Source organism: Pongo abelii, chromosome 14 (assembly GCF_028885655.2).
Source record: "Pongo abelii isolate AG06213 chromosome 14, NHGRI_mPonAbe1-v2.0_pri, whole genome shotgun sequence".
Classification (NCBI taxonomy): Eukaryota; Metazoa; Chordata; class Mammalia; order Primates; family Hominidae; genus Pongo; species Pongo abelii.
In genome coordinates this window covers 47,880,280-47,907,559 of record NC_071999.2, presented here as the reverse complement: position 1 = coordinate 47,907,559, position 27,280 = coordinate 47,880,280, and the positions used below count along the sequence as shown (strand labels likewise).

At 36.7% G+C, this 27,280-nt stretch overlaps 1 protein-coding gene and 1 long non-coding RNA gene across 8 annotated transcripts in view; one reads left to right on the top strand and one right to left on the bottom strand.

The window, feature by feature from the left end:
• Nucleotides 1-27,280, top strand: part of EPSTI1 (epithelial stromal interaction 1) — a 105,143-nt gene that overhangs the window by 75,947 nt on the left and 1,916 nt on the right. For 6 of the 7 annotated variants that reach the window (XM_009248619.4, XM_024230768.3, XM_063714800.1 and 3 more), the window contains 2 exons: nucleotides 16,802-16,875; nucleotides 22,076-22,175. In XM_009248619.4, the coding sequence (XP_009246894.4) occupies nucleotides 16,802-16,875; nucleotides 22,076-22,175 (174 nt within the window). Of the gene's footprint in view, nucleotides 1-16,801; nucleotides 16,876-19,662; nucleotides 19,794-22,075; nucleotides 22,176-27,280 lie in introns of those variants that run through there. The other variant, XM_063714799.1, reaches the window with a different exon arrangement.
• On the bottom strand, nucleotides 2-26,864 carry LOC129049510 (uncharacterized). The gene is made up of 6 exons (XR_010136678.1): nucleotides 24,979-26,864; nucleotides 21,761-22,473; nucleotides 19,555-19,803; nucleotides 2,608-2,736; nucleotides 617-708; nucleotides 2-272 (listed from the first exon to the last, which is right to left on the bottom strand). It is a non-coding gene; the product is annotated as an uncharacterized LOC129049510 (long non-coding RNA).

The following is a 27,280-nucleotide window of genomic DNA, read 5'->3' as shown; positions in this document are numbered from 1 at the left end:
CCCTACTAGTTATTGCTAACTGTTTATTTGAGGTACTAGATAATTTTGAAGAATTTCTGAACAGAAATATTTAGACACATGAAAATCCTGAAAACAAGAATACAAGCATTGAAAATAAAAAGTGAGTTTCTGGATGTGTTTTAAGAGTATGGTGGTGGCTCCTTCTGGTCAAAACTTTCATGGTACCTAGCCTCATGGAGGCACAGTGGATCTGCAGTAGTTGGTGCCAGTAGGTCACCAAGAAGATGATAGAGCGCTGGTGAACTTCTCATCTGCAAAACAAAACACCACCACCGTCATTGCTATTTTTAAACCGAAGATATATGAAATTAGAGATGGTATCCAGAGAATATGATAATGCATAAGAAAGTAGGCATGCAAAGTTATGAAACTGGCATAAATATTCACTAAAAATAGTTATACACATACAGTAAAACCAAGTTACGCTACATGGGTATAAAAATATGTGAGGCATTCCATATGTTTTGAGCAATGGAAATCAGTGAAATGAATGCAGAGTCTTCTAAGAAAAGTGCTTAAAGAATAATCTTCATTACAATGTGAAATTTCTGGTATGGTAACTGAAAATAGTCAGTGGCATACTTGATGGTCATACCTGCTTTTAATAGGCCAGAAGCTCCTCAGCATGAAATGAGAATGATGAGAAAGACCCATGGTTAGCTCCAAAGTGCTGCTTTATTTCAGATCCTTTAAACGAGAAAAAAAGGGAGTGGGGTGGGGCTCCAGCTAACTAAATGATTTATCTTTCCCATCATTCTTATTTTCCAACTTTTTCTCTTGTCATACTGGTGGTCGACAAATCCTGTCACTATTTCTTATAGAACATTTCCCAAATCTGTATCTTCAGTTCTATAATTAACTAGAATTCTAACTCCCGTTTTGATTTCCTTGATTTGGTTTAATTTATGTTTTCTTTATCTTTCCCCAACAAGGTAATTTATTACAACAATTGTGTGTAAAAATTCCATTGAAAAATGAACTATTTGTATTCATTGGTGTTGCTATAATTTGACCCTTTTGAGTACTATCTTCTTCCCAACAGTGTGGAACCCCTTTCTCATTCATAGTTTTGCCCAGCATGTGGTATAAATGTGTCCTAGGCTGTTTTGGGCACCATAGGTTGTCATTAAATCATTGAAAGAAATCATGCGAGCTGTAAATTTACTTATTTAGCTCCTGTGTAAGCAAAGACGAACCATGAAACATTTTTATCCCTTAGTGTTTTTTTTTTTAAATAAATGTCTTTTTGTCTTGGCAAGATCCTAATCTTGAAATCTACAATCAAATAGGCAATGTTATGGTAAGATTCTAGTAGTTAACAAGTAGAAGCTAAATCTGGTACATAGTCATGTTGTACTTTTAATGATGTCTGCTAAATGACATAAAAGTGTTCATCTGCTTCTGTGAGCTTTTAAATTAACATAAAATTGTGAGGTACTTAGCATACTAAGGTGAATGTTGCAAAGTCAGTTATAGATATGATTTATTTTTAAATAACTTCTAGTGGATTTTAAATAGTGTTTTTAAAAGTTTGATATACATATATTTGGAACATAAAAACTATTAAAAGTAGAACTTTTGACAAACAGAATGCTTAACAAATTAGAATACTAGATCTGGGATTTAATTTTCAGGTTGAGCAGTTATTTTAAATAGTGAAAATTAAACTTTTTATTTCTTAATCTTGTTTTTATTCTAGACTTAGATAAATATTGATATATACATATTTTCTGGTTACTGATTGAACATATTTTTATTATGTATCCTTTTACATAAATTATTTCCTTTTACTTACTGTAGTTTTCAGTAAAATTAATAGCTTTAATATACAAATAATTCCATCCTTAGGGATTTCAGTAACAGTGGACTACACAAGGATATTTATCCATCTATTCTACCTTACTTTTGCTTCTCTCTTTTTTTTGCCTGACGTGTTGTTGTTGGGAAACATTCATTGAAGGCATTTCTCTTTTTTTGAGACCAGGTCTCACTCTGTCACCCATATTGGAGTGCAGTGGCGTGATCTTGGCTCACTGCAACCTCTGCCTCCCACGCTCAAGCGATTCTCCTGCCTCAGCCCCCAAGTAGCTGGGATTACAGGCGCATGCCACTATCACCCAGCTAATTTTTGTATTTTTAGTAGAGACGGGGTTTCACCATGTTGGCCAGACTGGTCTCGAATTCCTGACCTCAAATGATCCACCTGCCTTGGCCTCCCAAAGTGCTGGGATTACAGGCATGAGCCACTGCACCTGGCCGAAGGCATTTCTTTATTTGTAGAATCTTTCATTCCTTATCACTTGAATGATTTACCTTAAGAAAACAGGAGGATCATGTTTACTGTAAAAAGATACAAAACACAATACATTTTAATCATTGCATCCATTTATGTGTGTTTATTCCATTCATTCAACAAATATTTATTGGATACCTACTGTGGAATAATTCTTAGGTAAATAATCTAGGTTAAGTTTAGGTAACAGCACATAAGTTTTGTTCTATGTGTCACTCTGACTCACATTTTTAATTACTCTTGGCTCTGGGGACAAAAGGAGCCTCCTCAAGTTTAAACTCTAAATATTTTACCTGTGATTCACTTCCTTCTTCTAGAAACTTATTTGTAATTCCTCTTTTTTCTGTATCTTCAATACATTCTTCTCCATTGGATGCTTCCTTTTTTTGTCAGAAATATGTCACAGTTGGTGACAGTGGGTCCTGAAGAAGATGATAGAGCACACGTGAACTTCTCATCTCATCTTACCATTCTAAAATAAACCAGCTAACCCCTTCCTTGATTTTGCTATCCTCAGAGATATTACCTTTTCTGCTTCTAGCAAATTTAAAAAAAGACAAAGGTAATTTTACTGTAACCACGTCTTTATTACCCACTTCATCATTAATTCCTTATGATCTGGTTTATATTCACAAATGCTGTTACTGAAATTGCTTCCTAAATGTAAAATCCCTTCTGAACATACAGTTTAGTGGTCTTTTCGTAATTCCTATCTTCTCCCTGAACTCTGTAACGCTAACACCACTTTAAAGCTTTCCTTCTCTGGCTTTTATTTTTTTTTTAAACTGTATTACTCTGGTTGATCTGTCTCAGAGTAATCTCTCCCAGCACTCATTCATTCATTCTATTGGCAAACATGTATTGAGTTCCTATTATATACTGAGCCTTGTGCAAGTTGCTGAAGCTATAATTAAGATCAGGATAGACAAGGTTCCAGCTCTCCAGAAGTTTACATTTTAAGGGAGGAGTAAACAATTAAAAGGAGACATAGAAATACAACATTATACTTTTAAATTTTATAGTGATTCATCACCTTGTAGTAATTTGTAGTAACTAATTATATTAGTCAGTTATCTCATTACTATAAATAACTATCTGAGACTGGGTAATTTATAAAGAAAAGAGGTTTAGTTGGCTCACAGTTCTGCAGGCTATACAGAAAACATGGCTGGGGAGGCCTCAGGAAACTTAGAATCTGGTAGAAGCCGAAGGGGAAGCAAGCACATCTTCACATGGCCAAGAGGAGAGAGAGTAAAGGCTATATACTTTTAAACAACCAGATTTCCTGAGAACTCACTGTCATGAGAACAGCAGGGAGGAAATCCGCCTCCGTGATCTAATCACCTTGCGCTAGGTCCCTTCCCCAAGATTGGGGATTACAATTCAACATGAGATTTGGCTGGGGACACAGAGCCAAACCATAATACTAATGCTGCAAGGAAATAAATTAGGCGTTATGATAATTTCAGAGTGATATGTCAAATATTGTTGATTGCCAGCTTCTCTACAGCTCTAATTTTTCTTCAAGTATCCATCCTACTTTGCGTGAACTGTGTTTCAGAAAAGGCAGGTGCTACCCCAGCTCCAGGGATTTATTCCCAAAGTGGTCTAACTCTTCATGAGAATTCCATTCTCCTTGACTGTGATTGGTTTCTCTGTGGACATGTGATATGGTTTTGACCAATGAGACTAAGGGGAGCCTACCTTTTAGGATAGATTTTATCAATATGAAGTATACTACTTTTTGTATTTAATGATTTGTCAGCTTGATTTCTTTTTTGACTATCTTGTCTGATTCTAATAATTCCTCTACCAGTTTTTTTTGGTTAGTATTTACATGACATTTCTTTAATCACTTAATTTTAACATCTCTGTGTCACGGTTTAAAGTAGATTTTGAGTGGAAAGAAATGTCTGGTTTTCCTTTTACCTAGTTTCAGAATCTCTTAATGGGTAGATTTGATGTGTTCTCATTTATTATGATTAGTAGCATATTTGCATGTATTTGTATTCTTACTGCATGATTTACTTTTTGTTAGTTTTCTTTTTTTTTTACTGACACTGAATTTTCTCTGTTTTATTTATTTACTGTTTTTTTTTCTTCTCTTCACTCCCCCTTCCTGTACTGTAAGAAATGTCACAGTGTTTCTATTTTTGTTTCTAATCTTGCATAGCCTTTGGTTGTCTCTTTTAATCTGAAAATACATGTCTCTCTTCAGTTTTCCTTTTTTCTTCCTAATTTTCTTTTATGTCTCTTTACCCTTATTGTCTTTGCTCTTCATTTCTGGGACATCTATCAAATGGACTTTGGACATTTCAGATCTGTTCTGTATATACCTTCATTGTTTTCTTATACTTCTTATACCTTTGGCCTTTTTTTTAAATTGGATTCTGGACGAAAGCTTTAGCTAGATCATCCTGCTCACTAAATTTTTTCTTGACTTTTCATTCTGCTTATTTGGCACATATTGAGTATGTTTATTTACCAAGATTGCTGATTTGGTAAGTAGCAGTGTTCTGCTTTGTAAGTGCAATATTCTTTCTCATCTCATCTTATTTAATATTTGTATATTTGTAACTATACAAACATAAGTTTTCTATTTACCATATTAACTGTTTTTTTCTTTCCATTTTAATCTTTATCTCCCATGGAATTCTTTCTCAAATGTTTGATTATTCTTATCTCCTTATATGTATTTGGATACGCTGCTGAATGAGGTATGTAGGAGCTTGTCTTCTGTGTGGAGTAGACTCGTGTTCTCTTATAGTCAGTAGGTACTTGGGATGTTGCCTTGTTTCCCTGAGCCCAGCCATGCCTCTCTCATTCACTTCTTACCTTATGGGCCATGATAGTGCTGCCTACTATGTAGTGCAAGTGTGGGAGGGAAAAGAACCCACCACCAAGCTGCTCTCGGTGCAGTTTTCTAACTGATCATCTAAATGACTGTCCCAGTATTCCCTCCTGGAGCTCCTTCAGAAGCAGGTGGACTTAGCTCCAATTTATCCTGCACATTGGTTTTCCCTGGTAATGTAACCTGTCTCCTTTCTCTCCTTCAGAAATTTCTTAAAATATCTGATAAACTGATTGCATTTATTGATTGTGCATGGTTATTGGTTTTATAGTCATTTAGAAAGTCATTGATTTTATAGTCAAAATATATACAAGAATCAGTAAAATACTGAAAGTCAGAAAATAAACTATTGGGTGACAGAGAAAATTATTATTGTAGAACACATACAAAATTATAGTGAGAGCCTTTTATAGGGAATTCATGTAAAGCTGTACTCAAAGAAAATTACAACATTTTAATCCATTCAATACTAAAAAAAGAAAATAAATGAATTAAGCATCTGATCTAAGAATTTAGAACAAAAACAATAAATGATCCTGAAGAAAGTAATTATAAGATAAGAACAGAAATTAATAATAAAACTCTAAGAAACAGCTGTTATAAAAATCCAACAGCTTGTTCTTTGATAAGGTCAACAAATGAACACTTCTTTGGTAAGTCTAATCAAGAAGAGATTAGTAAAAATGCAAATACACGGCATTAGAAATGAGGGACTAGAACCATAGATTGGAAGAGATTAAAATTATGTTACTATAAACAATGCTATGCTAATAAATTAAAAATTTGGATTAAGTGAATGATTTTCTAGGAAAATATATAACTCTAATGACTCACATAATTAAAATTCATAAAGACCAATGAAAATGCAAGTGATTTCTGAAGTTTTCTGAGAATTACTTCCCCCAGGAGGCTGAACTTGGATAATTTTAGAAGCAAGTTCCTTCAAATTTTCAAGGAACAGATTATTTTCCCCCTATGCTTTACAAATTATTTCAGAGTAAGAAAAAAGACGAAACATTTTAGAAGTTTATTTCACTATCCCCATGATGTCACAATCTGATAAAGGAAGCATGTGCACACTCACGCATGTGCGCACGCACACACACACACACACACACACACACACACTATCTCCCCCTCCCTCTCTGTCTCACAGATAGACCAATCTTATAAAGACAGAGATTAACATCTGAAGGAAAATTCTAGCTAATGAAATTTTTCTCTTAATAGCAATTTACCAAGGCAAAGTAGAGTTTATTCCAGGAATGCAAAGATAAGTAGCTATATATTAAAACTTTTTATATCTCATCACTGCAGTAGGATAGGTCACATGACAAGAATATTTGGCTATCTCTTTAGTTACACAAAAAGACATTGATAAATTTTAATCTTTACTATCAATTAAGAAACATTTCAGTGAACTAAAAATAATGTTTTCTTAACTTATGTATAGTCTTCTAAACCAATAACCAACATTATATTCAGTGGTGAAATGCTAAAACTATGAACAACATAAGGATGTTTGCAACCCCTACCAAACTGGTTGTTACCCAGTATTATTCTGGGAATTCCAACCTCGTGCCACTCAAAGTTATTTGATAGAAAACTTATTTTTTTAACTAAAAAAAAATTCCCTGTTTTTACTGAATGGAACAAGGTTTGGATATTTTTTAACCAACTTGATAAAACTAAAAATAAAAGAGCTTTTCTAATTATTGGAAGTAGGTTGTTATTTATGGATGGGAGCAATTTGCCTGTGCAAACTGAGAGAATCAACTGAAAAATAATGAGAACAAATAGAGTTTAATAAGAGAGTTGGACCAGGCATGGTGGCTCACTTCTGTAATCCCAGAGCTTTGGGAGGCCGAGGCAGGAGGATCACCTGAGGTCAGGAGTTCGAGACCAGCCTGGCCAACATGGTGAAACCCCATCTTTACTAAAAATTAGCCAGGTATGGTGGCGGGTGCCTGTAATTCTAGTTACTCGAGAGGCTGAGGCATGCAAATCGCTTGAACCCAGGAGCTGGAGGTTGCAGTAAGCCAAGACTGCACCATTGCACCCTTCCCTGGGCAACAAGAGCAAAACTCTGTCTCAAAAAAAAAACAAAAGTGTTGGTTACAAAATATATACAAGAATCAACAACTTTCTCAAATACAAGCAAAACTTAATTAGAAAATACATTATGGGACAAAAAGATCTAATCAAAAAGCAGCTATATAAATAGTTGTTCAACAGCTAAAAAAATTAAAAACTTTCCTGGAATCCACAAAAGTCCAATTTTAATTGACAGAAAACATTATTTGTATTTATAACATTCAACATGATATTTTGAAGCATATAAACATTGTGAAATGGCTAAGTTTAGCTAATTAACAAATGCATTACCTCACAGTTACCATTTTTGTGGTAAGAGCACTTAACATTCTTTGCATTTTCAAGAATATAATGAATGATCATTATTTATTGTCATTAATTACAACTATTGTGATTAACCTTGCTGTACAATAGATCTCTTGAATTTATTCCCTGTATCTAATTGTAATTACATATCCTTTGACCAATATCTCCCTGTACCTCACCATTTCCTCCTAACCACCCCAGCCTCTGGTAACCATGATTCTACTCTATTTCTATGAGATCAGGTTTTTAAAGTCCATATATAAATGAAATCATGTGGTATTTGTCTTTCTGTGCCTGGCTTATTTCATTTAACATAATGTCCTCCGGGTTCATCCATATTGTTGCAAATGACAAGATTTCCTTCTTTTTATGGTGGAATAATATTCCATTGTGTGTATATCCCACATTTTCTTTACCCATTCATCCATTGATGGACACTTGGGTTGATTCCATATCTTGGCTATTGTGAACAGTACTGCAATAAACATGGGGGTGCAGATATCTCTTTGACATACTTGTTTTATTTCCTTTGGATAGACACCCAGTAGTGGGATTGCTGGATCATATGGTACTTCTATTTTTAATTTTTTGAGAAACCTTATACCTCTTTTCATAATGGCTGTACTAATTTACACCCCCACAAGCAGCATGTAAGGGTTCCCTTTTCTCCATATTCTTGCCATCGCTTGTTATCTTTTGTCCTTTTTGATGATAGCCTTGTAATGGGGATGAGATAATAGCTCATCGTGGTTTTAGTTTGCATTTTCCTGATGATTAGTCATGTTGAGCATTTTTTCATATACCTGTTGGCCATTTGCATGTTTTCTTTCGAGAAATAGCAACACAGGCGTTTTGCCTATTTTTTTTATTGTTATTATTATTATTTTTGAGATGGAGTTTTGCTCTTGTTGCCCAGGCTGGAGTGCAATGGCATGATCTTGGCACACTGCAAACTCTGCCTCTTGTTTTCAAGAGATTCTCCTGCCTCAGCCTCCTGAGTAGCTGGGATTACAGGCATCCACCACCACACCCAGCTATTTTTTGTTTTGTTTTGTATTTTTAGTAGAGACAGGGTTTCACCGTGTTGACCAGGCTGATCTTGAACTCCTGACCTCAGGTGATACACCTGCCTAGGCCTCCCAAAGTGCTGGGATTATAGGCGTGAGCCACTGCGCCTGGCCCTTTCTGCTAATTTAAAAAATTAGGTTATTTGTTCTCTTGCTATTGAGTTGTTTGAGTATGTTATGTATTTCGGATACTGACCCCCTATTAGATGTATAGTTTACAAATATTTTCTCCCATTCTGTAGATTGTCTCTTTAGTCTGTTGATTGTTTCCTTTGATGTGTAGAAACTTTTTAGTTTGATGTAATCTCATTTGTCTCTTTTTGCTTTTTTTGCCTGTCCTTTAAAAGTCTTATCCAAAAAATCCTTGCCCAGACCAATGTCATGGAGCTTTTCCACATATTTTCTTTTCCTTTTCTTTCTTTCTTTTTTTTTTCAAAACAGAGTCTCTGTCACCCAGGCTGGAGTGCAGTGGCACCATCTCGGCTCACTGCAACCTCTGCCTTTGGGATTCAAACAATTCTCATGACTCAGCCTCCCAAGTATCTGGGATTACAGGTGTGTGCCACCGTGCCTGGCTAATTTTTGTATTTTCAGTAGAGACAAGGCTTTGCCTTATTGGCCAGGCTGGTCTCGAACTCCTAGCCTCCAGCGATCTGCCTGCCTCGGCCTCCCAAAGTGTGGGGATTACAGGCATGAACCACCGTGCCCAGCTTCCCCCATATTCTCTTCTAGTACTTTCCTAGTTTCAGGTTTTACATTTAAAATCTTTAATCCATTTTGAGTTGATTATTTTTTAACGCCTTTTGTGAAAACTGTCAAATTGAGTTGTTTTTTGTATGTGATGAGAGAAAAGGGTTTAATTTCATCCTTCTGCGTGTGGATATTCAGTTTTCCCACTACTGTTTATTGAGGAGACTGTCCTTTGCCCTATGTTCTTGGCCCTTTTGCCAAAAATCAGTTGGTTCTACATGTGTGGATGTATTTTTGGACTCTCTATTCTGTTCCATTGGTCTATATGTTTGTTTGTATGCCAGTACCACACTGTTTTGGTTATTATACATAAAAGTCAATTTGAATAAAGCAGAGATGGCTAATGTTCCCAAATGCTAAAACTCAATATTTCAGTAACTATAGTTCTATCCAAGTTTACTTGTAAGTTTAATGAAATTCTAGTAATAAATTTCAATGGAATTTGAGGTAATTTGAAAATACTGTTTCTAAATTTCAACTGAGAGAAAAATAATGAAATTTAAACTTTAGAAAAATATGAATAATAATTTGTGTATTTGTTGGGGTAAGGAGAACTTCCACTAGTAGATGTCAATATATGCCACAAACACTGAAGTACTATTACTGGTGAGAGGATAAACTGAGAGGCACTTCGGCAACATCAAATTCTGAAGAGTTTCCTAAAAGTAAAAATATTAGATCTAAAGGTATACATTTATTCTGAGGAAATAATGAAAGATGCAGACAAGATATATGTACAAGGTTGTTTATTTTTAACTCAAGATTAATGGGAAATTTGAGACAGTTTGTTCAGTGATAGAGGATTTTTGAAGGTTTTGGAGTTTGGAATAAATACCATGCAGCAATTACTACCACATTTTAATAACATGATAGAAATATGCTCACATATATGAAAATGAAAACAAAGATCATAAAATAGAGTACAGATAAGTTTTGAAACCTACCTCCTCCTTGCATTTTGTGTAGCAAATATTTTTAGGTGGGAGACATAGAGCTGTGATTCCATGATTGTTGTAGCTGGAAGTTTATTTCTCTCTCTGTTAAAAGATAGAACTAGCAACAGCAAATACAAAGTTACAATTAGGTAAGAGGCATATGTTTTGATGTTCTGTTATACAGTGGAGTGACTGTGGTTGACAGTAAGATAGTGTACCTTACAAAATAGCTAGATAAGAGGCTTTGGAATATTCTCACTACAAATAAATGATAAATGCATGAGATCATGGACACACTAAGTGCCCTGATTTGATCGTTTTGCAACATACATATGTATCAAAATATCAAATTGTATCCTATAAATATGTACAAACTGTCAATTAAAAAATTAAAAATTAAAAACTAACAATAGTAAGGGGAAGAGTGTACATTACCTGTGTTATTTTTAAACTCTACTTCACCCATTAGTATTTATTTCCTTTGATTTGGTTGGTGCTCTGAAAATTTTGGGTGGTAGCTTCTGCCTTTTCTCCCCATTCTTGATAGCCAAGGTCACCTTTCTCCTTTAAGGCAAAGGTATTACTGTGGATGCCTGAGAACCAGGACTTCTTTAAACTCTCCTCCTGCCCCTTGAAAGCTCTCCTGTATGAAACCTTCAAAGGAAGGCATTCTTGAACTTCACGACTTCATGATCCCACTCTCCTGCTTCCACTATCCTTTTCCTCTTGTTGTGTTGAGAGAACAGGCTCTCCTGGGAGAAGTTTGTCTTGCCAGGCGATGGCATTTTCATGTTTACATAAAGCAGTCAAGCTGAACCATGTCGGAACATGCTCTGCTGGGATTCAGACATGGTTTTAAAATGACCCCATGTTCATCTTCAATTACCACACTGAAACTTTGCTTTGGAGCATGTTTTCCCTCTAACCTCGTCATGTTTCTTAAGCATCCAGCCTTACACACACCTGTCTGTTGTATAGTTGACCCTTCTGTAGAACAGGGCACCATCAGACAGTTGGAGCCCAGAGAAATGATGTTTGCAACCTCTTGCTGGAAATGGCAACCCCTCTTCTTATTATTGACTTGGGCTCAAAGCAGAGGTATTGGTGCCATCCTGCAGCTCCCCAGCAGAGCAGCCCTCCTGGGTGAGCACTGCATCAGGTGGCCACAGGCAGTGGCGCTATTTGCAGTGTTGTCCTCATTTATCACATACCACTTGGCCAATGTTTATAGGAAGTTCCATACTTTCAATCTCTAGGATGGTATTTTGTTTATCATATCACCAACATACCCTCGTTTGTATGCAGCTCTGTATGAATGTAGGGATTTGCATAGCACAGTGATAAGACATGCACAAACACAAAGTGTTGAACACCCTTCTCTTGTTTGCATTCCTTCCTTGTATTCCCATGTCATGTAGCTTAATTTTGTGTTTAGCAACGCATTTCTTTTTGCCCTGTATCAGAGTTGTTTCTGGGTGTGTCTGCTTCATTATACTGTGATTTACTTCAGAGTGGAGCTGGGCTGATATCTGTACCTTTAGCATGAACCTAGGTATCTGGAAAATGGTTGGCGTGTGACAATATGCATTGAGTAGGCCAGGCCTTAACAATGCCTCAGATGTTGCATGTCATTGTCCTCCTGCTTAGAGCACTTTGATGCTTTTCACGTCCCGAGGTCGGTCCTTGAAACAAGAACAACTTATTTTTTATTTGCTTAACTCTAGATATTGAACTTCTGTGTGGGATCTTAGTAAATGAACCAAGAATATGCTTATAAGGCATGCAGACACATCCTCGGTGGCTGTCAGTTCAGCAGAACAAATTAATTAGCTGAAATTATCCTTCTTAGTACGGAAGAAAAACCAGCCTCTCCTTAGTAAATACGCTTTGCTAGTTATAGGATAATAATCCTGAGTGCAGCGATGCCAGCACCTTCCCTTTGGCCATCTGGAGCACTGTTCTTGCTTGGTGATGCCTCATCAGCTCCTGTCCCCGTTTCCCTCCTGGTCTTTGTCTCTTCTCCCCTTTCCTTGCCTCCGTAATAGGATGATGTATGTTGCTCTCTTCCCATCTTTTCTTCCTCCCTAACAGTTCTTACCTTCATGTGTAGTGTTTCGCTTTTTTATATCTCTCTGTGTTAAAAATTACGTATTTATTGGGATTTTTAAATAAAGGAAAGCATAAGGAAACAGAAATGGCCTCTCACACTGATAATAAATTCCTACTGATGGTATGAGGAAATAATATATATACGCATCCTTTTCTTGCCCATTCACACTTCAAGCGCCGCTACCCAGTGTTAATTACAGTTAACATTTTCTTGTGTAGTTTTCCATTAAATGTTTTGGATACACACCAGCATATAAAAGTCAAAATGAATGTATGCATATATTTTCTATTTATATAGAAGTGTCCCAAGAAAATGGCTCTGAACCTATCTTTTATCACTTAATGTATCTTAGAGATCTCTCCATAGGCCCCTGCTCTACCTTACAAAACATCCATCTTATTCTTTGTAACTGTTTCATTGTATTCCATTGCGCTGATGGTCTCACTTATTGTGCAAGTATTTTGTTGGTGGGCATTAACATTTTTCCCTGAACTTTTACAGTTTCAATAATATAACTGTGAATATTCATATACATACATCTTTGAACACTGCTGCAAGGGATGTATACGTCTTACATTTTGATGCTTATTGCTGAATTGACTTCCAAAAACTAAATTAGGTTTCTCTAATTTAGATGCCATACCAGAGTGTTTTCTGTCAAACTTTTCTGATTTTCATCAATACAATAGAAACACTTTATCTCATTGTTTTAATATTTCTTTGATTTTGAGTGAAGATAATGACCATTTTGAACTGACAGGCAACCTGTAGTTTATCTGTGAACTGCCTGTTCCTATCCCTTGGCCCTTTTTCTTTTTGGTTGTTTTTTCCTTATTGGTTTATGTGAAGTCCTTACCCACTTTCTGGGACATTTCCTGAGTCTCAGCCTAAAATAGTCACTGAGCCACTGAATCTCACATCAGTGTGTTTTAATCCTCTGCCTGGGATTATGGTTGGATATTTTTCTCACTTGTTTATGGGTTTCCTTTCTCTAGAATATAAACTCTAAAGGAGCAAAGATCTCATCTATCTTGCTCACTACTATAGCCTATCATGTAGATGCAAGCCTGGCTCATAATAGACACTCAGATGTTTAATGAATGAATAAATGAAAATTGAATTAGCCTATGCATATCCTAAACATTCATTAACAGTTCATTTTTTAATTTTATGGTATTTTTTCCAAATGAAAAGTTTGAATTTTCATGCAGCTAAATTCATTAATCTTTTTCTTTTTATAACTTCTGGAACTTACTCACTCCAAATTTATAAATAAATTCACCTGTGCCACCTTTGAAAACTTCTATTCCCATCTTCTAGGCTCAAATCTTAGACTTCTATAAAATTTATTTAATCAAAGTTAAGGGTCTAGTTTTGATCTTTCTTACAGTAGTTGGCTAGTCCATCATCATTCATGAAACTCTGTCTCCTGCATTGGTTTAGCACAACAACTTTATGATAAACTACATTTCCATATGTATCATGTCTCTTCCTAGACTCGAATTGTTTTAATTACTATAGTTTTATTTTCTTCAACTTTTAAGCTCAGGGATTCATGTACAGGATGTGCAGGTTTGTTGCTTAGGTAAACATGTGCCACGGTGGTTTGCTACACAGATCAACCCAGTACCTAGGTATTAAGCCCGGTATCCATTAGCTCTCCCTCCTCCTGCATCCTCCACTCCAATAGGCCCCAGTGTGTGTTGTCCCCATCCATGTGTTCTCATATGATATCTTTCAATGTTTGATGAAGCTGGTTCTTTCTCATTTTTTCTTTTCTTTTTTAGTATTTTTTTATGGCTGTGATTGTATTTTTTTCCTCAGACAAGTTGCATGATCATTTTGCCAAGTCTGAAAAAATTATCTTAAACATTATTTTAAAGTAACATGTCATAGTATGCATATATATATGTATGTATTTTATACTTTTTTTGTCTTTGTGTCATACTCCAGAACTAATGAGAGTTAGTTTGTTCAGAATTCATTGTATTAAACTCACAATGGGCCAGATACCAGAAGTTGCTCCTTGGAGAAATAGGGTTAATGAAAGTGAAAATAATCAGCATCCTTTGGCAAGAAGGATTTAAATTTGTGCTTAGGTTACATATATTCTGCTAAAACTTTTGAATGTGAATGGGTCCTATAGTTCTGGACATGACTGTTTATACTTGAGTATGATGAGCCACCATGAGGATATCCTTAATTCCAAGCATTTATTTTGAATGCATCCTGCAGAAGATTATTAGATATAAGAAAATGTAAGCCCTGGTCTTTATTTTGCTACTAATAAGCTATTTAGCTCTTGACAAGTTACTAAAACTGTGTCTCTGATCCCGTTTCCTTATCTGTAAGGTGAGGATGATATTGCTCATTCATTTATCACATAATACTTTGTTTGCCTGCCTACCTTTGCAATTGTTGTTAGTATCAAATAATACAATTCTGGTAAAACTTGTATTTGAAAATATTAAGGTTTTCTGGTTAAACATTGCACATCAAAAGCATTTCATTTGCTTATGTTTTATCACTCTCTCCCCCTATACCACTAAAAATACAGGAATTTTTTAAAGAAGCCATAAGCCAACAAGAGCAAAAGAACAGACTAGTAGACTGCAGCAAAGATATAAGCCAGAATTTTAAATCTGGAACTAGATGGTCAGTGGTAACTGATTTAGTGGAGCAGGAAAAGCCAGAACTCATTTGAAAGAAGCAGTAAGACAGAGAAGTTGGTTAAGTTCAGGAATTGGAGGCAACTCGTACCTTTGAAGCCTAGAGTTGAAAACAGGAGGATGAATTAGAAACTTGAATGAGGAGCTATAGGATTTCTAAACCCCTCTCCCACCACACTGAATGTTAAAAAAAGAAACGTTGTAAGAGAATGATGATGGGGGTGTACTATGAGAGGAAGTTGGGACTGGGGTGGAGGTAGTAATAGAGACATCAATCTTTTTTCAATTGTAAGTAGTCAAAAGATAATACAGTTTTTTAAAAATTAAGAAATGAATAAACATGCATACTATTAAGAAGAAGATAATTACTTATGAAACCACATGCAGGAGTTGAAAATGATTGTGGAGACAAGGGAGAGGACAGGAGCTTCTTTCACACTGGTATACTTGGTAGTACTAATAAAGAGTACTAATATTTGGTAGACTAAAAAATGATCCTGTTGTGCAAGAGTGAGACTTGAGCATAAAGCTTGGCAGCTAGGTGCATAACAAATGCTTATTGAGTGGACAAATATTATTCATTGATTTCAAAAACTCAAGTATTATTCAATGATTTCCCCTTATTAGTGTTATATAGAAATTAGGGTTAAGTAATGTGCTTTAGGGATTGATGAGCAATGTATTTGGAATATCACAGTATAAGAAATAAGTCTTTTTATTTTGGGGAACTGTGGAATATTAGAGAGTCTTTGAACAAAGTTAATAAAATGTCAGCCTGAACTTTGAGTTTTTTTGTATACTTTTCATCAAGGAAGTTTGGGAGTTAAAACAACAATAGCAACCTTTTGTTGGTATGTGTTAAGACATGACAGTATTTTCTCTACCAGAAAATCTCTCTGACTCAGGCACTGGTATATGACTTGGGCCTAATAATTTTCTTCTCTTTGCATTTTTTTTGCTTTGAAATGGGATTAAAATTTATTCTGCCTTAGGGTAGACAGTTGGAAATTAGAGAAATCCTGGGATTGGTTATTTGGTATAATACTGTAAACATAGTAACTATGTCTGGAAGTTAAGTTACCTGTTCCAAGAAGATAAACAGACTGTTGGAAGCTAAAGATTTAGTTATAATAATGTGATTTATATGAAGCAAAGTATCTCCTCCAGAGATCTGAAAGTTCTGCTGGTATTAGAAGTAACTGATCAATAATAGGTGAGTGCTTATTCTCCAGGATGGAGAATGTTTTTTTAACAGAATTACACTATAAGATTGAGTCCAATACTTATTTGTAAGTTGCTATGAATTTATTAGGAAAGAAATGCTAGAGAAATACCAAGAAATAGTATTGTGTGATATTCCTGAAGGAACTAATTTGATTTGTTGTTCTCTGTAAGACATAGATGAGTTTGACTTACGTTGTATTTTTCTCTGTTTGTGTTGTGCCTATTGGTCTAGTATCTTGACCATGCACATTGGCTTTTAATCTAACAATTTTACACTCACAGAGCTATTCTGTTTGACTAAGCCACAGTTATTTGCTACTTACGTATATAAGAAAATAATTTCACATCCAAATAGTACTTAAGTAAAAGTTTCAAAAATGAAATATTGTACCAGTTGAGGTTAAATATGTAATTGATTTGGGTGTCTTCTGTACAACTGTGTTAATTGAAAACCATATTTTAAAACTTTTATTGTTCCTAGAGTGAATTACTGGAACTTAAGCAGCAGCAGCAAGAGCAAGAAAGAGCCAAAATCCACCAGACTGAACACAGGAGGTAAAACTGGCTAATAAAATAAGCATCCTTGGTTAAATCAATTACCTACAAAGTTTGTACAGTGTTTTAGGAAAACATTACAATAACATTATTAATATGGTTTTGGAATGCGTATTACCTTTAAATCTGTTATTGGGACGTGATATATGTATGAGGTATGCCAACTGCTACATATATAAGTACACACATGTGTATACATATGTGCATGCACCCAAAGATCCAATTTTCTTGGATAGGTGGCATTATAAACTCACATTAGAAAACTGAATCATGTTCTTAAGTTGTGTGTTCAATTAAGGTATATTTAATTTGCCTACCATAGGACAAAACATCCTAATTTGAGACGATGGTCTACCATTTATAGACTTTGTTATAATAATTACATCAATATAGATGGTCAGATACCCATACTTGAGTACAAAAGCTCAGACAAAAACTCACTAACATTATTTAATATTGACAAATACATTAGAGAAAAAAAATCTTAGAACCATTAAGTAATTTTCAAATAGTCTAAGCACTCTCCATCTTAATCCTAATATCAGACTTAAGAATACCTAGTAAAATATCATGTTACTGTTGGGACAGTGCTAATAAGCACCATATTGTCTGCCATTATTATGCTAAGATTTCTAGGGGGACACGGGTTGAGTTCATTAGGGGTGTACTTGAGTATCTTGGAGAAGAATGTAAGGGTTTTCACAATTTAAAGGAACAAATTCTTTTGATAGTGAATGGCTTTTTTTAACATATTTAACCTTCCCACTGTCACTAAACTGTATTTTTAAGTTATGGTGGTTTCATTTTCTAAATGAGAGACTTTAAAAAGCATTCAGTGGAAGCTCCCTATTCTGATGGTGCCTCTAACTGTGGGCGGGGAGCTCACTTTTATTTGACTGAACTATGTTGTCCCCAGAGTCCAGTCAAAATAGTTTTAAAACTACAAATGTGAATTATATGTTTTTTCTCTTATTTAAGGAAATATCAAAACTCTGATATGTCGGTTAGGCTATATTGTTGGGTAAGATGGTGGTGGGGAAGCATGCTAACTACTTATTTATTATAAAGTAGGCCATACTTTAGCCATTTTATTGCTGTTTATTATTTTCTCTCTTTTTTTTTTTTTTGAGACACAGTCTCACTCTGTTGCCCAGGCGAGAGTGCAGTGGCAGGATCTCGGCTCACTGCAAACTCTGCCTCCCGGGTTCAAGTGACTCTCCTGCCTCAGCCTCCTGAGTAGTTGGGATTACAGGCACGTGCCACCATGCCCAGCTAATTTTTGTATTTTTAGTGGAGACGGGGTTTTGCTGTGTTGGCCAGGCTGGTCTTGAACTCCTGACCTCAGGTGATCCGCCTGCCTCAGCCTCCCAAAGTACTGGGATTACAGGAGTGAGCCACCGCACCTGCCCTATTTTCTCTTTAAAATACTTCCTGTTTAAAAAACACTTGATATTGTATTTATAAACTGATTGCTAGTAGTAGCCAGTTATTTCTCTGGATTTCTGAGGATTAATTGAATTGTAAGACTTTAAGCATCTTAAACATAGTGATGTGTCACATTAATAGGCTCCATTGCTGAAATATTTATCTTTGATGGGCACCTAATAAACACCCAAGCTATTTGATTAGAGGTGAAAAAGATAACTTTTTTGTTATAGGAATCTTGGCTTTCATTCTTTAAGGTTATTTCCATACTACTGAATACCTAAATATTGGTGGGGCTGTTTAATTTCTATACATTATTTTCTCTTTCTTTTGATTCTACTTAAATAGATTCAATAAATGTATAGCTCCAAATTTAATCCAAGAAGAGATTTTTCTAGATAATAAACTCAGTAATTAGTTTTGAAGTACCTGATCAAGTCATTAAATATATATTTTATGCTCTTCATCAATTTTTGAAAAGAGCTTACTTTTGTATTGCCTTTAAAGTGTGCCATGAGCTTTCCCATGTTATCATGTGAGAATACATACTCAATGAACTCTTGATAAAATAGCCATGTCCATTCTTACTCAAGGCAACAACACAAGCTATATAGTGTGTGTGTAGGGGATGTAAATTAGGTTTTCTCCAAAGGCACAATTTTATTGGCATCAAAAGGACAACATGCTTTCTACAGTTTAAAAGTTCACATTGCAGAAAATTCAACTCTGAGTGTTATAATAGAAAGCATTGAGATTCCTGACAGCTTTTCAATGAACCTGTAATGAGCTTGAGTGCACCTGCACCTGACCCGTTGTAACTATTTGAGTAGGAGAAGACAAGTAGAAATTCCAGAGAGAAACGACACAGCATTGGGGTCAAGGACTTGAAAGGATTTGGGCCATGAGGTGAAAACTGGGATGAACTGAATTGATTTATTCAAACTTGAACCATCCCTGAATAATAGTTTTTATCCAAATTAACCCGCAGAAGAAAACCCAGAGCACAACTTTGACTGCAGTAGCATGTATGTACTTTCTAAAACTATTAAACAAAAAATAGAAATTGGTTCTTTTCCCTCCCATTTAGATTCTTGATAGGAATTGAGAGAAACAAACTCTTTCCCACCCATTATCTCTGGTTGACTCACACTGCTGTGAACATAGGCAAGTTGAGGACACTCCTATAGTATCAAAGAGTGCTCAACCACTCTGATGGCCTCTTAGTAACTGATGCTCAAAAGTGAATCACATTACCTTATGCCTTCATGACAAGGCATCAGTCTTCACAGGGTTTGAGTGAATTGAGAGCAATTGCCAGTGAGCTGTTTTGCAGTCTGCACTCATCATCCATGTTGTTTTCAGGGGTGAAGAACGTGTGCCAGGAAGATTTGTTTCATTCAGTAACTACATTATCAGGCTACACTCCATAAAGGCTGTGTTCTAGGCTCCGGGAATAGGGCAAAACATGGCAGAAGAGGTCCCTCACCATGTGGAAATTATAATCTGGAGGAGAGAAATGGAAGTCAACAATCAAAGGCACTGTTATTTCAGATGGTGATGTGTACTGTGAGGACCATATCACAAGGTGATGTTAAGGAAGAAATTGGAGATGATAGGTTACTTAGGAAGGCCTTACTGCAGAGGTGACATCAAAGGACAAGGAAGAACCAGCCACATAGAGACTGGGGGCAGATGCGTGGACTTAGATGACCTACAAACAGGGGAAGAGCAAGTGCAGAGGCTCTAAAGTACAAATGAGCTTGGACTGTTTGAGTCCCAAGTGATAGGATATTTTTTTTTTTTTTGAGACAGAGTTTTGCTCTGTCGCCCAGGCTGGAGTGCAGTGACATCATCTCCACTCACTGCAAACTCCACCTCCCAGGTTCAAGCGATTCTCCTGCCTCAGCCTTCTGAGTAGCTGGGACTATAGGTGCCCACCACCATGCCGGGCTAATTTTTGTGTTTTTAGTAGAGATGGGGTTTTGCCAGGTTGGCCAGGCTGGTCTCCTGACCTCAAGTGATGCACCCGCCTCGGCCTCCCAAAGCACTGGGATTACAGGCATGAGCCACCACACCTCACCCCATGTGATGGGATTATAGTGAGTGAAGAAGAGAATAATACTCAGTGAGGGAGGAAAGGTAGGCAGGAGCAAGATAACACAACATTTTATAAGCCAGTTTTATTCTAAGACCAATGGGAAGTCATGGGAGAATTTTAAGCAAAAGGAAGACATGATTTCTTTCATAATATAGTAAGGTTGTTGTATGGGGACTAGATTACAGAAGGTGGGAGTGAAAGCACTAGCAAGGTGAAGACATAGTAATTTGAACCAGAATGGTATCCATGGAAAGAAATGAGTGAATTTAGGTTGTGTTCAGGAGGTAGAGCAAACAAGCCTTCTAGTGGTTTGGGTGTGGGGTGGAGGATGCTGAGTGAAAGCCCATCTTTGTTAATGACAAAAAGACTGGATAGGAACAGTCCAGGATACCAGTGGTTGTGTTGGTATCCTGGGGAGCAGGGTCACTTTCCTTTTCTTGATAGTTGAGTCTCCAGTGAAGTAGGATACTATTCTATCTGCATGCTGAGAGATTCAGAGAAGCTGACTTAAACATGGAGCTTGGCAGTGAAGCAAGCTGACTAGAATATGGCACTTGGGTAGATTTTATGGTAAGATGGGAAAGAAGCTTTATAATAGCTGAGGTGGAACCACAGCCCGATGGGACCTAAAGTTGTTGAGAGACAGCAACTGAGCCCACACACGGCTGGCATCTTAGCTAGCACTGAGCAAGCACAGACAGCCAGAAACCCCCTCCAGCCTTTGACTTTGCTACCCAGGCTTTATTTGCCTCAAAGTTCCTAAATCTCCCACAGTCACTGGCCTGTAGCCACTCACCATGACCACATTCTGCTAATCTTCATGACTGAACAAAAGGCTCATGTGACTGGTTCCTGCCTCCCTTCCTTACATAAGTGTATATTTGCTGCTATGCACCAGGCATTGTGTTTCTGCTTCGAAGAAGCTTATACTCTTATTTCTGCACTTCCTAAATAATCTGTTGATATCATAGGGTACCTATTGCAGTGCCATTTCTTCAGCTTCCAAGTCCCTGACTCTACTCAGCCATATGTGGGCAACTCAGAGCACGACATTACCTGTGATTTCTTATTTTAAATTTAAAAATTGTAATATGAAACACAGGTCCATAAAACAGATATTTATAGTGATTAATTATAAAGTGAACAACCAGGTAGCAAGCTCCAGAAATAGACTAATATAAGCTCATCTTCCATTTCTGCTTTTCATGTATGAGGTTTACTTTAGCAAGATTGGCAGTGGAGTGCAGGGAATATGGGAAGGACATCTATCTTGCAACAATAATGCCATAGAGCTATGTTTGGTTCTTCATGTTTTGGTTCATGCTGAGGCTTCTGTCTTTCTCTAGCCTCTGAGGTTCATACCTGGCATGATTCTGAGGACTGTAGTTTCTTTCTTGAACTCGGGTCTTGCTGAACTGGCAGGAGATGAGTGCCTGAAACTCTCAGGTTAAGAATTCATACCCCCTTTGGCTTGAGCCAAGATTGACACCAGCTCCAGTAAAGAGGGGTTAACAGCATTTCATATGGTTAGTGTGAAGAGAAGTTTCTGTGGATTTCTTCTAAGCTGAAGCCAGGAAGCTATCCCCACGGTCGGTTCATACAACACATTAGGTTCTCAGAAATCTCTCAGCCCTGCAGCAAGTTTTCTACTCACACACATTTTTCATTGTTTTAAAGGGTAAATAATGCTTTTCTGGACCGACTCCAAGGCAAAAGTCAACCAGGTGGCCTCGAGCAATCTGGAGGCTGTTGGAATATGAATAGCGGTAACAGCTGGGTGAGTTTTTTCTTTTCTCTTAAAAAAATCATCTTTCAATGTTGAAGAATAAAAACAATGAGAATTTTTAATATATGTTTTGGCCTTCTCCCCAGATATTATGTTTTTGTTGTTGTGCTGTTCGGCAGTGTGATGGGCAGTCAGCCAGGGGGATTACTGTAAATTCCACAATAGCTTCTGATAGAGGGAGAAAGTCCTGTTTTCAGCTCTGGCCAATCACAATAAAAAATGACACCTGCCCTTTGTTCTCAGCATGATTGCCTGGACTCTAAGGCTTTTTATCATCCCTTGCCCAGACCTACAAAAAAACAAATGAACATTTTTTTTTTCAGAAAGATTTTAAATGAAATACGGTTATAAAAATCATAAGCATTCTCTAGTAATACATTCTTTCAGTCAAACTAACACATCAAAGAAACCAGTAGTTAATTTTTCACTATGAAATGATTTTTTAAAAACCCTATAGCAAAAGGCACTTTTAAAAAATGAAATGTCCTTACCTATTTCTGTGATGAAAACCTTGCAACTGTGTTGCAATATGTGTTTAATGTATTTGGTGTGCATGATATATTATGGAACGAGCACCAAAGCTTTGGAACATATATAATTGTGAGGTTTGCAATGTGTACAAAATCAAAACTAAAGACCATAGGTCTTACAGTTTAATTGAAGCCCAAGTGCATAACTACCTTCTCTCTCTCTCACTCACTCCCTTTATATACACACAGCAGATAGAAATCTGTAAACTGGTAAAAATACAACAAAATATTCAAGTGCTTGCTGACCTAGAAAGTCTAGAGAAGATCTTCCTTTAATAAATACTTGACAGACAAAAGATCATGTTTGAGAAGTCAATCTGTTAGAAATCTTATAGCATGTATCTTTGAAAGACATCTAATAATCTAGTAGTTTACATTGATGAGTGGATTTTATAAATGTATACATATTTAAGATAATTGAACAGAAGCAAATTTGCAGAGAACGCTGCCTGGATGTGTCTATTTATCCATAATATATGCTCATTTATTGCACTCTGGCATTCAGAATAGGGACAGTATGGAACAGAGAAAATAATTGAAACGCAGGATCTTTGCATTGTGTGATACAAAGTACACATACTGTCTTGTAACAATATGTGCGTAGGAGTCATGTGGAAAATGGGCCATTGTGAGTTGAAGACATTATCCAAGCTTGTATAACTTAGTTGTGAAACACAATTGGAATTTAGATTTTGGTCAGGTCTTGGAAACACACTGTATGGTTGTCATTTCTTCTCTATGGAACCGCTCTTAAAACTTAGAAAGCACCTATCTGGGACTGAGGGGAAGATGATGGGAGAGCATAAACGGATATCGCATAGGCTTCTGCTGAGGATGTGAGGATGTGGCAATCTGGCTCACCAATGACTATTGGCAGGCCTTAGTGAGCCGCAAATCTCTGCTTAGACTCCTCACAGATCAAAGAGAGGAGCATTGTTTCCTCATGATGTAATAGTGAGGCTGATTGGGTGAAACTTTTAGTAGGATGGGCATATCCAAGTCCAAAGGGGTTATCAGTGCTTTCTTTACTTAAAAGAAGCAGCAAGAGAAACCTGGGAAGTTCCTCAGGCTCCCCCCTTCACCTCTGTTGACCTCCAGACATCTGCACTTCTGTGCTTGCTTTGCTTTATGATTTATCTTCTCCACCTCCTGGGGACTTTGTTCTAATAATACTCTCTCCTCTCTACTGAATTGCGGAATGTTCCATCTCAACTAGAACACTTCCATCAGCATAAAACATAAATCAACATAAATTCTGTTGATAGCACATTTCCCGCTTGCTACTGCCCTGTTTCTCTGTCCTCCTTCAGAGTAAAACATCAAAAGGTGCCTCTCCTTGCTGTCTCTAATTTCTTTATTTTTTTCTTAAACCCGCTGTTACAAGGTTTTAGAATCTACCCATCAAAAAGAATGTTCTTTTCATGGTCACTAAAAATGTTCACATTGCAAAATCCAACGATTATTTCTCAATCTTCATCTTTTGATGGATCGCCATTCTTTGTCATGGTGAATCACTCCCTCTTCTTTGAAACTGTTTCTTTACTTAGCTTCTGGGACACTGTACTCTCCTGGGTTTTCATATACCTCAGTGATAACCCCTTTTCATCCCTCTTTGCTGAATTCCTTGCATCTGCCTGCCCTTTCAACAGTGAAGTGCCTCAGGGATCTACTTTGGACCACTTTCTGAACTGATGTTCACTTAATACCATGATGACCTCATTCATTCTTATGAAATTAGATACTATCTGTATGTTCATGACTCCCAAGTTTCTATTTCCAGCCCAGACCCCTTCCTCCAAACTCCAGACTTGTGTACCCAGTTGCCTACCCAACACATCTCTACTTATCCAAGATATGTAATAGACGTTTCAGCCTTAACATGTCTAAAACCTAACCTTTGATCCCCTTTACCCAAGTGCTCTATCTGCACATTTTCCTGTTTCCATAACGGCGCAATCCCTCTCTCACACCCACACAGCTAGCCATCAACAAATCCTCTTGACTCTTCCTTCCTAATACATCCAATCCAACAGCTTCTCACCACCCTCATCATCATTATCCTGCTTCCAGCCTCTCTCAGTGCTCATCCAGATGCTTGCAGTAGTCTCCTAGATGGTTTCCTTACTTCCACAACTACTTACCTACAGTCTGTTCTCAATACAAGAGTGATAGAAGTCGGATTCTGACTCTGCATACCCCTCCAATGGCTTTCACCACCCCCGAAATCACTTGGAGTAAAAGCCGAAGTCCTTCCAGCAGCTTACCAGGTGCTGCATGATCCAGACTCCTTCTTAGCCCTCTGGCTCTCCTGCTGCTCTCCTTCTTCATTTCTCTCTAGCCACACGAGCTTTCTTGCTGAGAGCACTGGCTGCTCTGTCTACACTATTCTCCAAAATATCCATATGGTTTGTCCTCCTTCATTTACTTTCTTGAATTCCACGGTCTCAGTGAAGTTACCTTGGCATCCTAGTTAAAGCTGCTGCCTGTCCTCTCACCCTGGCTCCTGCAGTCCCCTTTCTAGGCTCCCCTTCCTTTTTCTATAGCACTCCTCAACTTCTAACATACTTTTAAAACATAATTTCCTTGTATGATTTGTTGACTGTTTACTCTTCACCTCTCCCTGTGGTGATGTATGTTCCACATTCTACAAGGGTGGGGCCATCGGATTGTTGTGTTCACTGGTGTATCCCAGGCATAAAACAATAACTGGAACTTACCATACACACAAGGAAACAAGTGGTTGTGATTCAACATCACAAACACAACAAAAAGACTTAGAGCCAGATGATTTCATATGCTAAAATGATTAGATACTGAATTTAAAATCATGATGTATAAAACATTTGATGAAATAAAAACTGGATTTGAAATAATGAGGAAAAAATAGGAGACAATGAAAGACAACCAAGCAGACTTCAAAAAGAATTAAACCAAAATGCCATTTCTTATCAATTATTTGGCAAAAAAAACCCTCCTAAAATATTGACAATATACTCTGTTGGCAAGGCTGTGGGGAAATGGGTACTTTACACATTGTTGGTGGGCATGCAAAATGATACAAACACTATCAACATCAATGTCTTACTGTCTTTCCATTAAACGAAGACCAGGCCTATACATATTAGAGCCAAATTCTATTAAACTTTCAAGGAACAGATTATTTCAAATGTCTAGAAAGTTTTTCTGATTAAAAAGAAGGAAGTATTATCCAAAATGATTAAGCAGGTAAATATGACTTTGAATTAAAATTAGACAAAGACCATATAGAAGAAAAAATAGACTCACTATCACTCATAAACATAGATTCAAAACAATCACAAGATTTTGACAGAATAAATATGAAAAAGCATAACATATCCTGATGAGATAGGATTTGTTCCAGAATTGCAAGCTTGGCTTATTGCAGACAAAACAAAAAACCTACTGAGATAGTTCACCTCATAAATTATAAAAGAAACTCCATATGATCATCTCAATTAGTACAGAAAAAGCATTTGCTAAATTACAATACTCACTTGTGGTAAAATCTTCTAGCAAACTAGGAATAGAAGGGAAATTTCTTTGCCTCACAAAGGGATCAAAACTGTATAATAATAATAATAAAAATACGTTAAAAACATTTCCGTTAAGTAAGATATAAGGATTGAAAAGGGAAAAAAAAGCCTTTATAAATCACAGATGATACAATTATTTACATAGAAAATCCAAAAGAATTTGCATTCAAATTATTAGAAGAAAAAAAGGCTTGACAATGTTGGTAGATATAAGATCAATATGTAAAAGCTACATTTCTACACATTAGGAATAAATAAAAAATCTAATAAAAAGATCCAACCAAAGATATGAATGACCTTTTTAAAAAAATTCTAAAATTAGCCGGGTGCGGTAGCTCACGCCTATAATCCCAGCACATTGGGAGGCCTAGGCGGGTGGATCACGAGGTCAGGAGATCGAGACCGTCCTGGCTAACAAGATGAAACCCCGTCTCTACTAAATATACAAAAAAAATAGCCGGGCGTGGTGGCGGGCTCCTGTAGTCCCAGCTACTTGGGAGGCTGAGGCAGGAGAATGGCGTGAACCCGGGAGGCGGAGCTTGCAGTGAGCAGAGATTGCGCCACTGCAGTCCAGCCTGGGTGACAGAGCGAGACTCTTTCTCAAAAAAAAAAAGAAAGAAAAAAAAAATTATTAAATTTTGTAGAAAGATGCTGTGGAATAAATAGATGGAGAGTTATACCTTGTTAATAGATAGGAATGAGCTCTCAAATAAGCTATAGATTCACATAAATTGGAATCAAAGCAAAGAACCGAGAGTAACCAATTCATTCCTAAAGATAAAGAAGTATATATGGGGACTTAATTGTATATTTAATGCGGTATGCAATTGGTCCAGCACACCCAACATTTCTGATTTTTTTATGTTTTTGTATGACAGACGGGGCAGAGCACATCACTGGGGGAAAACAGACTCTTCAACAAGTGCTGTTAGGACAATTGAGTACTTACATGAAATTAGGTCCCGACATAATTCATAAAAAAATTCTAACCGGATTAAAGCTTATAAATAGG